This window comes from Pelodiscus sinensis, chromosome 8 (assembly GCF_049634645.1).
Source record: "Pelodiscus sinensis isolate JC-2024 chromosome 8, ASM4963464v1, whole genome shotgun sequence".
Classification (NCBI taxonomy): domain Eukaryota; kingdom Metazoa; phylum Chordata; order Testudines; family Trionychidae; genus Pelodiscus; species Pelodiscus sinensis.
In genome coordinates, this window is record NC_134718.1 from 32,846,961 (window position 1) to 32,859,353 (window position 12,393).

Consider the following 12,393-nt stretch of genomic DNA (forward strand, 5'->3'; position numbering starts at 1 on the left):
CAGTTGGGTCAATGGGCCAGACAATAACTTCCAAAATAAAGCAGGTAAGAAGGAAGAGCTGTTGAAAAAATATACTAACACCCCCCCCTCCATATACACACACATACAATGTAGAAATTAATAGACTTTGCAGAAGTCCTAAAGATAGTTACAGAGGGACTCTGGGGGATATGCTCAAGGAGGGAATTCTGCAGCTTTGTAAATCAAAAACAATAGTAAAGGTAATTACATTTATTGCAATTTTTCAAGGGAGACATTAGGGGATAGCCCATCACTTGTATATAGCATTCTCAGACCTTGATAAAAAGAGGACTTTATAAGAACATAAGAACGGCCGTACTGGGTCAGACCAAAGGTCCATGTAGCCCAGTATCCTGTCTACCCACAGTGGCCAGCACCAGGTGCCCCAGAGAGGGTGGACCGAAGACAATGATCAAGCGATTTGTCTCCTGCCATCCCTCTCCAGCCTCTGACAAACAGAGGCCAAGGACACCATTTTATCCCCTGGCTAATAGCCTTTTATGGACCTAACCTCCATGAATTTATCCAGCTTCTCTTTAAACTCTATTATAGTCCTAGCCTTCACAGCCTCCTCTGGCAAGGAGTTCCACAGGTTGACAACACGCTGCGTGAAGAACTTTCTTTTATTAGTTTTAAACCTGCTACCCATTAATTTCATTTGGTGTCCTCTAGTCCTTATACTATGGGAACTAATAAATAACTTTTCTTTATCAGCCTTCTCCACACCACTCATGATTTTATAGACCTCTATCATATCCCCCCTCAGTCTCCTCTTTTCTAAACTGAAAAATCCCAGTCGCTTTAACCTCTCCTCATATGGGACCCGTTCCAAACCCCTAATCATTTTAGTTGCCCTTTTCTGAACCCTTTCCAAGGCCAAAATATCCTTTTTGAGGTGAGGAGACCACATCTGTACACAGTATTCAAGATGTGGGCATATCATAGTTTTATACAGGGGCAGTAAGATATTCTGGGTCTTATTTTCTATCCCTTTCCTAATAATTCCTAGCATCCTATTTGCCTTTTTGACCGCCGCTGCACTCTGTGTGGAAGTTTTCAGAGAACTGTCCACGATAACTCCAAGATCTCTTTCCTGATTTGTCGTAGCCAAATTAGCCCCCATCATACTGTACGTATAGTTGGGGTTATTTTTCACGATGTGCATTACTTTACACTTATCCACATTAAATTTCATTTGCCATTTTGTTGCCCAATCACTCAGTTTGGTGAGATCTTTTTGGAGTCCCTCACAGTCTGCTTCTGTCTTGACTATCCTAAACAGTTTGGTATCATCTGCAAACTTTACTACCTCACTGCTTACCCCTTTCACCAGATCATTTATGAATAAGTTGAAAAGGACTGGTCCCAGGACTGACCCTTGGGGTACACCGCTAGTTACCCCTCTCCAATCTGAAATTTTACCATTTATTCCTACCCTTTGTTTCCTGTCTTTTAACCAGTTCTCAATCCAAGAAAGGACCTTCCCTCTTATCCCATGGCCATGTAATTTACACAAGAGCCTTTGGTGAGGGACCTTGTCAAAGGCTTTCTGAAAATCCAAGTATACTATATCTACTGGATCCCCCTTGTCCGCATGTTTGTTAACCCCTTCAAAGAACTCTAACAGATTAGTAAAACAGGATTTCCCTTTACAGAAACCATGTTGACTTTTGTATAGAATCTCAGCACAGCAGACTGGAGAGAGCAAGTGGGGTGAGCCTGTTTCCCCTCCCCCCCCTCTAGCCAGGTTTCTCCCCCTTATTCCTGTAGTGATATCATAATGCAGAACACATTATCTAGCTAGCATCTTCATGACCACAGTATCACAATGGGTGATGACCTCGCAGCCAAAGGAGATACCAGGAGAAAGCAAGCAATGGAAGTTTGTAAAGTTAGTAGCAAAAAACAAAGCTTTTATTTCACCTTCTCCCGCATGCAAACCCCTCTGTGATTCTCTAAGCCCACAATGGTCAGTGAACTACATGGCATGTTAGTAATAAATTCTTCCCTTTTCACACCAGAGATTAGTTTGGCATAATCACAGCACTCTAGGACAGTGTTTCCCAAACTATGGGCCCGCTACTGGGCTGCAGGAAAAAAGTACCGGTCCTCAGCGTGGCTGCTGGGGTGTTCTGGGCTCCCAGAGTACCTTTGTGGCTCCAGGTCCCCCAAGCCCTTGGCTGGCATGGGCGGAGGCTGCAGCTGGATCTTTCGGCTCCTGGCAGAGGCATAGCTAGGGGAGGTCGGGGGGAAGAGCCAGCCATCAGAAGCAGCACTGAATGGGGAAATCTGGGCGGGCCAGGGAGATTGGGGGAGGGGCAGCCGGCGGAAGCAGAGCTGGGCAAGGGGATGGCTGGGGGAGATTGGGAGGAGGAATAGGGGAGAAGCAGCCACTGGAAGCAGGGCTTGCTTGGGGCATCGGGACTGTCCATGAGAAATTGGGGGGGCTGGCGGAAGCAGGGCTGCCAGGGGGTGTGAGGTTGGGGGTAGGGAGCTGGCCAGGGAAGATATGGGGGGGAAGGGGGGGGGAAGAGAAGCAGCCGCCGGAAGCAGGGCTGGACGCAGGCAGCAGGACTGGCCAAGGGAGATTGGGAGGAGAAGTGGGGGAGAACTGGCTGTCCGGGAGGGGATTGGGGGAAGTGGGGCTGGCCGGAGGCGCAGCAGGGGGAGTGAATCGGCTAGCGGGGAGCGGGACTGACCCGGCCATATGCGGATCTCGGGGTGCTTCCCCCTCCCCCCACCCGCAAAGTACGAGTGAGTCCGGCCTGGGGATTCTATTGTGCCTCCACACACACACACACACACACACACACACACACACTCCCTCCCCCCCCCCCTCTCTCTCTCCCCCTCTCCCTCTCCCCCCCCGCCCCCAGGCAGTTCGAAACTACAAACTGATACATCTAGTAATAATAAAACTTACCCAATAAGAAAATACCAGACATGTTATATGTCTGGTATTTTCTCAGTTTGTTTTTTATGTGTTTATATTTTTGGGCTGCAAAAAACAATACGGAAAAAAAAGGGTTCCAACTAAAGTAAAAAGTTTGGGAAACCCTGGTCTAACCGGCTTTCTGTCTGTTTTACAGCCCATTTATCCAATCCATATTCCTTAACTTGCTGGCAAGAATATTGTGGGTGACCATATCCAAAGCTTTGCTAAAGCTGGCACTGGGGGCTTTGGGAGGACCAGAAACAACTTATTTGAATATTCATCATTTGATTAATGAATATGCAAATATGCAAATAAATGATACAGGTCCTCCAAAAGTTTGTGAATGGATTTACTGGTCCCTGTGTCAAAAAGTTTGGGAACCTCTGCTCTAGGGTGTCAATATTTCATACCCTTGAGTGAGGTAGCTAGGCTGAGCTAAAGTTAAAGAGTCGACTAGGGTTCACTCTTTCTTGTAATTAACAATTTTCTTCCACAATTTGATCTGAGGAAGTGGGTCTGGCCCACAAAAGCTCATCACCTAATAAACTATCTTGTTAGTCTTTAAAGTGCTACATAGTCCTGTTTTTTGTTTCAGCTAGACCAGACTAACACGGCTACATATCTATCACTATTGTCAATTAACAGCATCTTTGGCCTTAGGTTAAGTTGTAAAGTAGGTGTGAAATGGGGACTCTTTGGGCCGTCAAAGGCATGAAGACTCACAGGGACAAATATGTAGGCTCTGTCTCTCCAGTGTTTCATTATTTCTTGGGACATGCCTATCCAGCACCTGGGAGGTGTCTACCCAGCTCAGGCAGACAAACTCACTAGCTCAGATCAAGCTAGCACATTAAAATAGCCAAGTGGTTATGGCAGATTGAGCTAGCTGCCAAGTGCAACTACATCTGATCAGCTAGGTACATACTGTACATTAGCTAGGTACATTAGACTTAAGAATTTATTCCAAGCCTCTACCCTTACTGAGTGAAAGAAAGGCCTGGTAATGCTGGAATTGGATTCCAGTTTATCCATGTATGCGAATTATGATACAGGTTCCAATATCGCCAACTTTTCCTCCTCCACCCTACCAAAGATTTCAGCATGACTGTATTCAGTCATACTCCCAATGTAATTATGCCTCCAATTTGGGGGAGGAGCAGGGAATACTTTATCAAACCTTTCATTTAACTAGCTTCTTTCCTAGTCAACTACTTTTGGGAGGGGTGAGAAGCACTGAAAATGAGCTCCCCAGAGACCACAAAAACCTCTAAATTGTATGTGTGCTGGGGTGGGAGGAGTCTGGACCAATAGCAGGACAGATGGATTTTTAAAAGGTTGGAGTTTTTGTTCTGAATTACTTAAAAAAATAAAATAAAGCCAGACAAAACTTTCAACATGGTTGTGCTGTCTCCATCAAAAAAGCAGTGTTTACAAGTTTATTGTGTTTTGTTGGCATGGTAAGCTATGTGTAATTTAGGTCTTTGTTTACATGGGCAAATCACAGGAAAGTTTTTGAGAAATAGCTAAGGTGTGAATTTAAAGTACAATAGCTGTTCTGCACTAACTCCCAGAGCGGGCATACTTATTCTGCACTAATAGTGTCTTTTTGTGCATTTGGTTAATCCACTTCCAAAGTAGATACATAAGGAACTAGTCTGTAATAGCTATTAAGTCCCAGTAATAGTTTTTCTGCAGTAATTATCCTGGGCTTTTTCCCTATGTAAAAAAGCTGTAAAAATAGAAAGGACAAGCTCCTTCAGAAGTTCAGTGTCTAGAGTTTTAATTTCCAGTAATTTCTGAGAATGTAAAAGGCTAACTGGTAAACCTCACCCTTATGGGTTCCACTTAACTGGTAGAGGCTGGAGCAGCTCCCCACCTCAGTCAGGGGGCTGCTCAAGCCCCACAGGCCTCACTGCAGGCGGGGCCTTGTCCATGGTAGGCCTGGCCGGCCCTGTTCCTCTGTGGCAAGTTACACGGATGTGGCTCCCAGGAAGGCTTCACTGTGGGCTCCACAATATAAACCTAAGCTTAATACTGAAGAGTCAGCAATACATGTAACTGCTAGATTTTTATCGGTCACATAGTTATCTTTTTAAACAACTTTTGACATCCTTATAATTTACACTACTGCCTGTTCCTAAAACAGAGAACAGTCCATTCCTGAGTGAAGCTTCTATATAACATGATACCATTTCTGCTTTCTCTTTCCTTCCTTTCAGTTTTTTCCTTAGCACTTATTTTCAGGAAGTTTCATTATTTAAATACCCAACTATCAAGTGAGAGCTTGATGGGGAGCAACTCTAGACCTATATGTTGCCAAATAACACCTCACTAGGGGTACATCCTCAATATCTACACCTACATGTCCACATATAATCTACCTGACATCACAATATGTAAGACCCAATAATTTTGCAGGCACAGTTTCACTCAGAAGCTTATCAAGTTTCTATCTTCATACTTCTCCAAACTGCATTAATTAGCCTTTTAGCAAAAATATTATGGGTCTTTTCACCACCGGTTGAACCTCCCTAGTCTGGCACCCTGGGGACCTGACAGAACCAGAGAATTCACCAAACCACAGGTCAAAGTTGTCTAACAGCATTACCAACACTTCCATTACTTACTGGGCTCTCAGAACCCATTTAGGGGTGAATCAGAGCTAATTAACAGCACAAAACATTGAGAGCCAGCACTGGTGGCTGTAAGTTTATTTTATGGGACAACAGAAAACTTAGCCATATCCATGGTAAGTGGATATCCAGTTAACTAAAATCATGCCAGACCACAGATGTTGCCGGACCAGAGAGTGCCAGGGTAGAGAGGTTCAAACTGCATTAAGAACTGGACTAAGCTTAAGCACAGACACCCTCATCCTAAGTAAGTCTGAACCATCTCAACAGAGAGTGTCCTTTATCCGTAACATCACCTGTTCTAGACTTGAACTTCTACACACCCAAAACTGGTGTTATTTCACTGACCAGCTTTAGAAGAGGTTTACACAGTTCATAGGCCCATAGCAAACTCACATATTCAGAACACTGTAAAGGGAGGAAAGGGCCCCATAGTGTGCCAGTTTCCTCCTCTTCTGATTGAGAAGCTCAGTCTGGCTGTTACAACTTGTCCTCTAACTGCCAAACATCACCCCAAAAGTGAGCAGCAAAAGTGTGTGCAGGAAATACTACTTACAGGGGAGCAGCTGCCCCATGCCTGGGTGCAAAGGCCTAGGGCAGCGGCTCCCCCCACCCCGTTATACAACGTGGCCTTTCCCCGGCAGGCTGAGGTGGGAGACGGAGCGAGGGTTTAGCGGCAATTCCAGAAGTGCGGGGGAGGGGGAACGAGCCGGCCTGTCCATGGGCGGAGTGGGTGCAGCAGGGCGGGGAAGAGTTGGGGGGGGTGGAAACTGAGCGTTGGGGGGCTCCCCAGGGGCAAGGGAGCGGTAGGGTCTGTGGGGGCGGTTCAGCAGGCAGGGGGCTCCACGGGGGGGGTTGTGTCTCGCTGGTAGAGGGACTATTACCCCCCAGCCTGACGGCGCGGGGCCCTATGGGAATTGTAGTCCATTGAGCCCCGGTGGTGCGGGGTTCCGCCTCTTGTCCCAGCACAGGGGGGTCTTGTTCCCCGCCCACCTCCCCCATGACTCCCCGCGGCCACACCCGAGTTCTACCCACAGCGGACTCGCACTAGAACCCCCGCCACCCTGCCTGCCGGGCAAGCGAGGACTCCACGTCCCATGATCCCCAGCGCGGCGGAGCTCGGTGCGCAGGCGCAGTGCAGGTGAGAGGTCACCCGCGCCGCCGTTCGTGCCGCAGGCCCCGGCTCCCCCGCGCCCCGGACGCCACTCACCGCGGACCCGCTGGGAGGGGTAGAGGCGCTGGGCCTTCTCCAAGAAGCGCAGCGCCTTCTCAGGCTGGCTGGCCTTGATGGCGGCCACGGCAATGGCAATACAGCGCTCCGCCTCGTCCCTGTTGGACTCCATGGCGGCGGCAGTGGCCGAGACGGGGGGAGGGGCCGGCGCGCGGCAATGGCGTCACCAACCGCGTGCGCAGAAACCCCTGCCGGAAGCTCTCAGAGCTACCGAAGACCCACATCACTAGAGCTACCTTGTGGGCAGGAGTAGCTGCGGCGTTACCGTATTGACCGGTATATCGGCGCATGCACTTAAGCTAGGCCATCCCACAGGCCCGTGGTGTCCAAGTCGTTCTGAAGCAGTGGCCACTGCGATAGCCAACTAGCCACATTCAAGTGGCAAAATAGCCCCAACTGGGCTGCATCCTCCAGGGCGTTGGCTCATTGCTGACCACACAGCCCTGCTCTAGGCTCTAGGCTGAGCACCCCAATGACAGCCTGACCGGGACGCCCCTGTGCCAGCTCTGACCAAGGCTGTGTTTCCCAACCTGGCTGGAGCTGCACACCTGGCCCTACTGCCTCTAGCTGCGGCTGCACTCCTTGCCATCTTCGCTGTCCAGGGCTGTGCTCTGGGCTCCCTGGGGCTGTGCTACCCCACTGCCAGCACAGACACAGCTGCTCTTCTGAATCTGCCCAGCTGGGGCTCTCTGTTTCAGCAAGTCCCCTGGTCCTGCCACCACAGATGTTGCTGGATCACAGAATCCAAGATTTTTTAGGTTAAACCTGTAGTATATTAAGTCCAATAACTGCTCAGCTGTTGACTCCTAACCTGATCTTGGAGGGTCCTCATACTTTTGAGTAAAATATAATCTATCTGCTAAGCATACGTATAGAACTAATACTGAAAATTATTGAAGCAGTAACAACAATAAGAAAAACCAAAATATATGTATTAAAATAGGCTTGACTAAGGGCTTTAAGCATTAAGGCCTTAGAGTGAGGCCTAGCAGAAATTATCAATTTACATAAGCTAGCATGAGTCATGAGTATTATGAGCTCATCTGAAGGCTATGAAATTATATGTTTGACCTGAAGTTAATATAATCTAGCAATATAAGGCTATTGTGAAGGCCAAGACTGTACGAGGGTCAAAAATGAACTAGATAAAGAGGTTAGGTCCATCAATGGCTGTTAACCAGGATGGGTAGGAATGGTGTCCCTAGCTTCAGAAGCTGGGAATGGGTGACAGGGAAGGAATCTCCATATGTACATTCCCTCTGGGGTACCATTATTGAAGGACAGAATAATGAGCTAGATGGACCTTCGGTCTGACTCAGTATGGTCATCCTACAGTTCTTATATGATGGACTTTTTGAAGTAAGAACTAACAATCAGAGTAATTGGGAATGGAATTGACACAAATGATTAGGTTAATTGTTGGAAATGTAATTATGATTAACCAGAATACCTTAAATCGGTCTTCTGGATTACCAAATATGAGCAGGGACTGAGATTTAATCAGATATGGTCCAAGATCTATGTGGGTGGAATGGAAAAAGGTATATAAAAGGTTGTCAAACTCATCCCTAGCTGGTACATGAGGCAGCCAGTCCAGGACACTGTTTATATCTAATTGTCTCCATATGTTTTTAAGTAGGCACAATGTAAGACTTTTAAATATTCACACTTTAGAAAACTCCTTACTGTTCTTGTATATATATTTTTCTATTATTTCAATTATATTGATCTGTATTTACTAAGGCTCAAAGTTTCTTACGTGTGCTTTACCAATTAATTAACTCTAAGTAGCTGCCTAAATAAAGAATGTGTTATTTGTAACAGATGCACTTTGCACTCTAGTCTAATCCCAGGCTATACAGCCTACTCTATTTATTTCTATAGAAGAGCTAGAATGGGAGGCTTAAGATGAGGCCTGTAGGCCCCACACTGCCAGCAATAGCATTGATGACGCAGACAGGCTCCACACTGGTGACAAGAGGTTTAAGGAGTTTGGTTGTATTCATGTAGATGGACTATGTAGGCCAAAGGTGCTAAAATAGCCCAGTTACAGTTCAACATTTAATGCAGTTAAATAAGATTTGGCATACGGAGCCCTTAGCCTGCTTAGTACCATGGCAAACACCATAAGAAATCCCATTAAGCTTTTATTGAAGATACAGGAAAGAAGAAAAACAATGAACACATTTGAAATGTAAAGCATTAAGTAAGGTTTTTATTTTAACAACATTGCTTATTCCCCTTCCCTTTAGCTGGAGAGAGTTTTAGAAGGAAAACCTCCCTTGCATGACAGTCTCTTAGATCAGTGTTTCTCAACCAGTGGTACGAGTATCCTTAGGGGTACTTGAGAGAAGTCTGGGGGGTACGTAAACACAACTGAAATTTGGAGAAAACTGAATTTTTGTTTTAAGTTTTACAGCGCTTTATTATTTTTATTCTTTTTATACCCAAAAATTTCATCGCCCTCCCAGCTACGATTAAGTTGTTTACACAAATGTGTTGCAATAGTAGAAAAAAATTGTGTGTCTGAAAACTGTAGGTACTGGGGGTACTTACAATTGTTTTTGAAAAGGGGGTACTTTATATTAAAAAAAGGTTGAAAAACACTTAGATTGTATCCAAGACAGTACAGGCAGTCCCCGGGTTACGTACAAGATAGGGACTATAGGTTTGTTCTTAAGTTGAATTTGTACGTAACTCGGAACTGGCTCCAGATTCAGCCGCTGCTGCTGAAACTGACCAGGGGCTGACTACAGGAAGCCCGAGGCAGAGTTGCTCTGCCCCCAGCTTCCTGGAATCAGCCACTGATCAGTTTCAACAGCGGCTGAATCTGGAGCCTGGGACAGAACAGCTGGGGCGCTGCTGGGTAGGTCCCCCCAGGACCAACCCGGCAGCACCCCAGCTGCTGTACCCCAGGCGTCCACAACAAAAGCCTGGTCTGCTGGGGGGGGGCGCACTAGCTGCGCCCCCCCCCCCCCCCAGCAGACCAGGGAGACCCGGAGCAAAGCCACAGAGGCGCGGGACCCCGCCGCCTCCGAGGCTTTGCTCCGGGTGTTCCTGGTCTGCTCGGGGTGTCCCTGGTCTGCTGGGAGGGGTCCCCAGCAGACCACGGACTCCCCGAGCAAAGCCGCAGAGGTGCGGGACCACACCGCCTCTGCGGCTTTGCTCGGGGTGTCCCTGGTCTGCTGGGGACGCCCCCAGCAGACCAGGGACACCTGGAGCAGCTTTTCTCGCCCCGGAGGACGTGGTGGCAGGATCACTGCGCGTCTGGGTGGTCCCGCTGCCTGCGAGTTCCGGGGCAAGAAAAGCCCCATTCGTAAGTGCAGATCCGACATAAGTCGGATCCGTGTAACTCGGGGACTACCTGTAATAACTAACCTCAGAGCAGTCCCATCCCTAGCAAAAGGTTTGGGGTGGATGCTCCAGGCCTTGTGCTGTGAGGGGCTCTGCAGTGGCTGCCTCAACTGTCCTATGAGTAAGGCCTGGGGAATTACCTGGGAGCCAGGTGCAGGGTGGCTTCAGGAGTCACACCCTTCATATTGTCACTGCGGTGGTGGGAGCCAGAGCAACCTGGCAGCCAGCTTTGCTCTGCCTCTGCCCTCCTGCACAGCTGCAGTGAAGCCAGTGTACTGGAAGGTGGCAGAGGTGGAAGGGATGGGGTGGGGCTGAAACAGAGGCAGGGCCTGCTACAGGGTGGGTTGCCCAGTGCGCCACACCTGGGACACTAGGGGGGAGTTGTTCCAGGCCCTGTACTCCTATAGGGATGGCCCTCACTGTCCTTTTGGCTAAAAGAGAAGTTAGTTGGTATGAGCTGGAACTGCTGCTGTACAGGATGATCCCCTTTCATTCCAGGTGGTGTCTGGGATTTGGCAGGAAGCAGTACAGGTGGCAATGTCATTTGGCTCCCTTTCTCTGACCTGGTATGGTCTGGACATCTCTTAGCATCAGGATGAAGGACCAAGATCCTAGGAGTTGGTGGGGGTGGCAGGCATGATGATGAAACTTTCTTCATTTCTCTCTTTGTGTTATTCCTCTCTACCTCTTTCAAAGGAACAGTAAGGTGGAATAGCCAGTGACCTCAGGCCCTGAAGGTTTATGGGACAAACCTGTTTTTCAGTTCTTTGTTTTGTTCCCAGGACTGCCGCTGGGCAAGAGCAAAGGGGGCAATCGTCCAGGGACATGGCAATTCAAAAGGGCCCTGGGCTCCCAGCTGCCACTGCCACTGCTGCAGCAGTAGTGGCCAGAGCTCCAGGCCCTTCAAATTGCCACTAGGGTCGGGGGATAACACTGAAGCCTGGGTGGCACTGAGGGCTGACTGCCCAGAACCACCCCTTTCATCTGAGGCCCTGCCCTTTCTGGAGGTGTGGAGTTGGCCCCACCCATTTTGAAATGATGGGCAGCATATTTCAGTGTTTTTAAACCTCATTCCACAAGGAATAATGCCTCTTCCAAAATAGCTATTTCAGAATAGCAGTAGCGTGGACGCTTCACTGCTGCTATTTCAAAATAGCTCCTCCCTGAGGCCATTCAAAGTAATTACTCCCCAGTACTTCCTGGGGCTCTAAATCGAGGTAGCGTGTCTACATTAGGGGAGTATTTCTTCTGGAATAGCTTATTCCAAAATAATTGTGCAGTATAGACATAGCCTTAGAGAATCATAGAATACTAGGACTGGAAGGGACCTCGAGAGGTCATTGAGTCCTGTCCCCTGCCCTCATGGCAGGACCAAGTACTGTCTAGACCATCCCTGACAGACATTTATCTAACCTACTCTTAAATATTTCCAGAGATGGAGATTCTACAACCTCCCTGGGCAATTTATTCCAGTGTTTGACCACCCTGACAGTTAGGAACTTTTTCCTAATGTCCAACCTAAACCTCCCTTGCTACAGTTTAAGCCCATTGCTTCTTGTTCTGTCCTCAGAGGCCAAGATGAACAAGTTTTCTCCCTCCTCATGACACCCTTTTAGATACCTGAAAACTGCTATCATGTCCCCCCTCAATCTTCTCTTTTCTAAACTAAACAAACCCAGTTATTTCAGCCTTCCTTCATAGGTCATGTTCTCTAGATCTTTAATCATTCTTGTTGCTCTTCTCTGGACCCTCTCCAATTTCTCCACATCTTTCTTGAAATGCGGTGCCTAGAACTGGACACAATACTCCAACTGAGGCCTACCCAGCGCAGAGTAGAGCGGAAGAATGACTTCTTGTGTCTTGTTCACAACACACCTGTTAATGCATCCCAGAATCATGTTTGCTTTTTTTGCAACAGCATTACACTGTTGAATCATATTTAGTTTGTGGTTCACTATAACCTCTAGATCCCTTTCTGCCGTACTCCTTCCTAGACAGTCGCTTCCCATTCTGTATGTGTGAAACTGATTGTTCCTTCCTAAGTGGAGCACTTTACATTTATCTTTATTAAACTTCATTCTGTTTACCTCAGACCATTTCTCCAATTTGTCCAGATCATTTTGAATTATGACCCTATCCTCCAAAGCAGTCGCAAACCCTCCCAGCTTGGTATCATCTGCAAACTTAATAAGCATACTTTCTGTGCCAATATCTAAATC

The 12,393-nt window shown here is 47.6% G+C and overlaps 1 protein-coding gene across 1 annotated transcript in view; it reads right to left on the reverse strand.

The window, feature by feature from the left end:
- The window catches only part of DNAJB12 (DnaJ heat shock protein family (Hsp40) member B12), a 44,090-nt gene extending 37,101 nt beyond the window's left edge, over positions 1-6,989 (reverse strand). Inside the window, exon 1 of the mRNA XM_075935005.1 lies at positions 6,800-6,989. Coding sequence (XP_075791120.1) covers positions 6,800-6,932 — 133 coding nt within the window. The 5' untranslated portion in view covers positions 6,933-6,989. The remainder of the gene's footprint in view (positions 1-6,799) is intronic.
- Between the last annotated feature and the right edge of the window lie 5,404 nt (positions 6,990-12,393).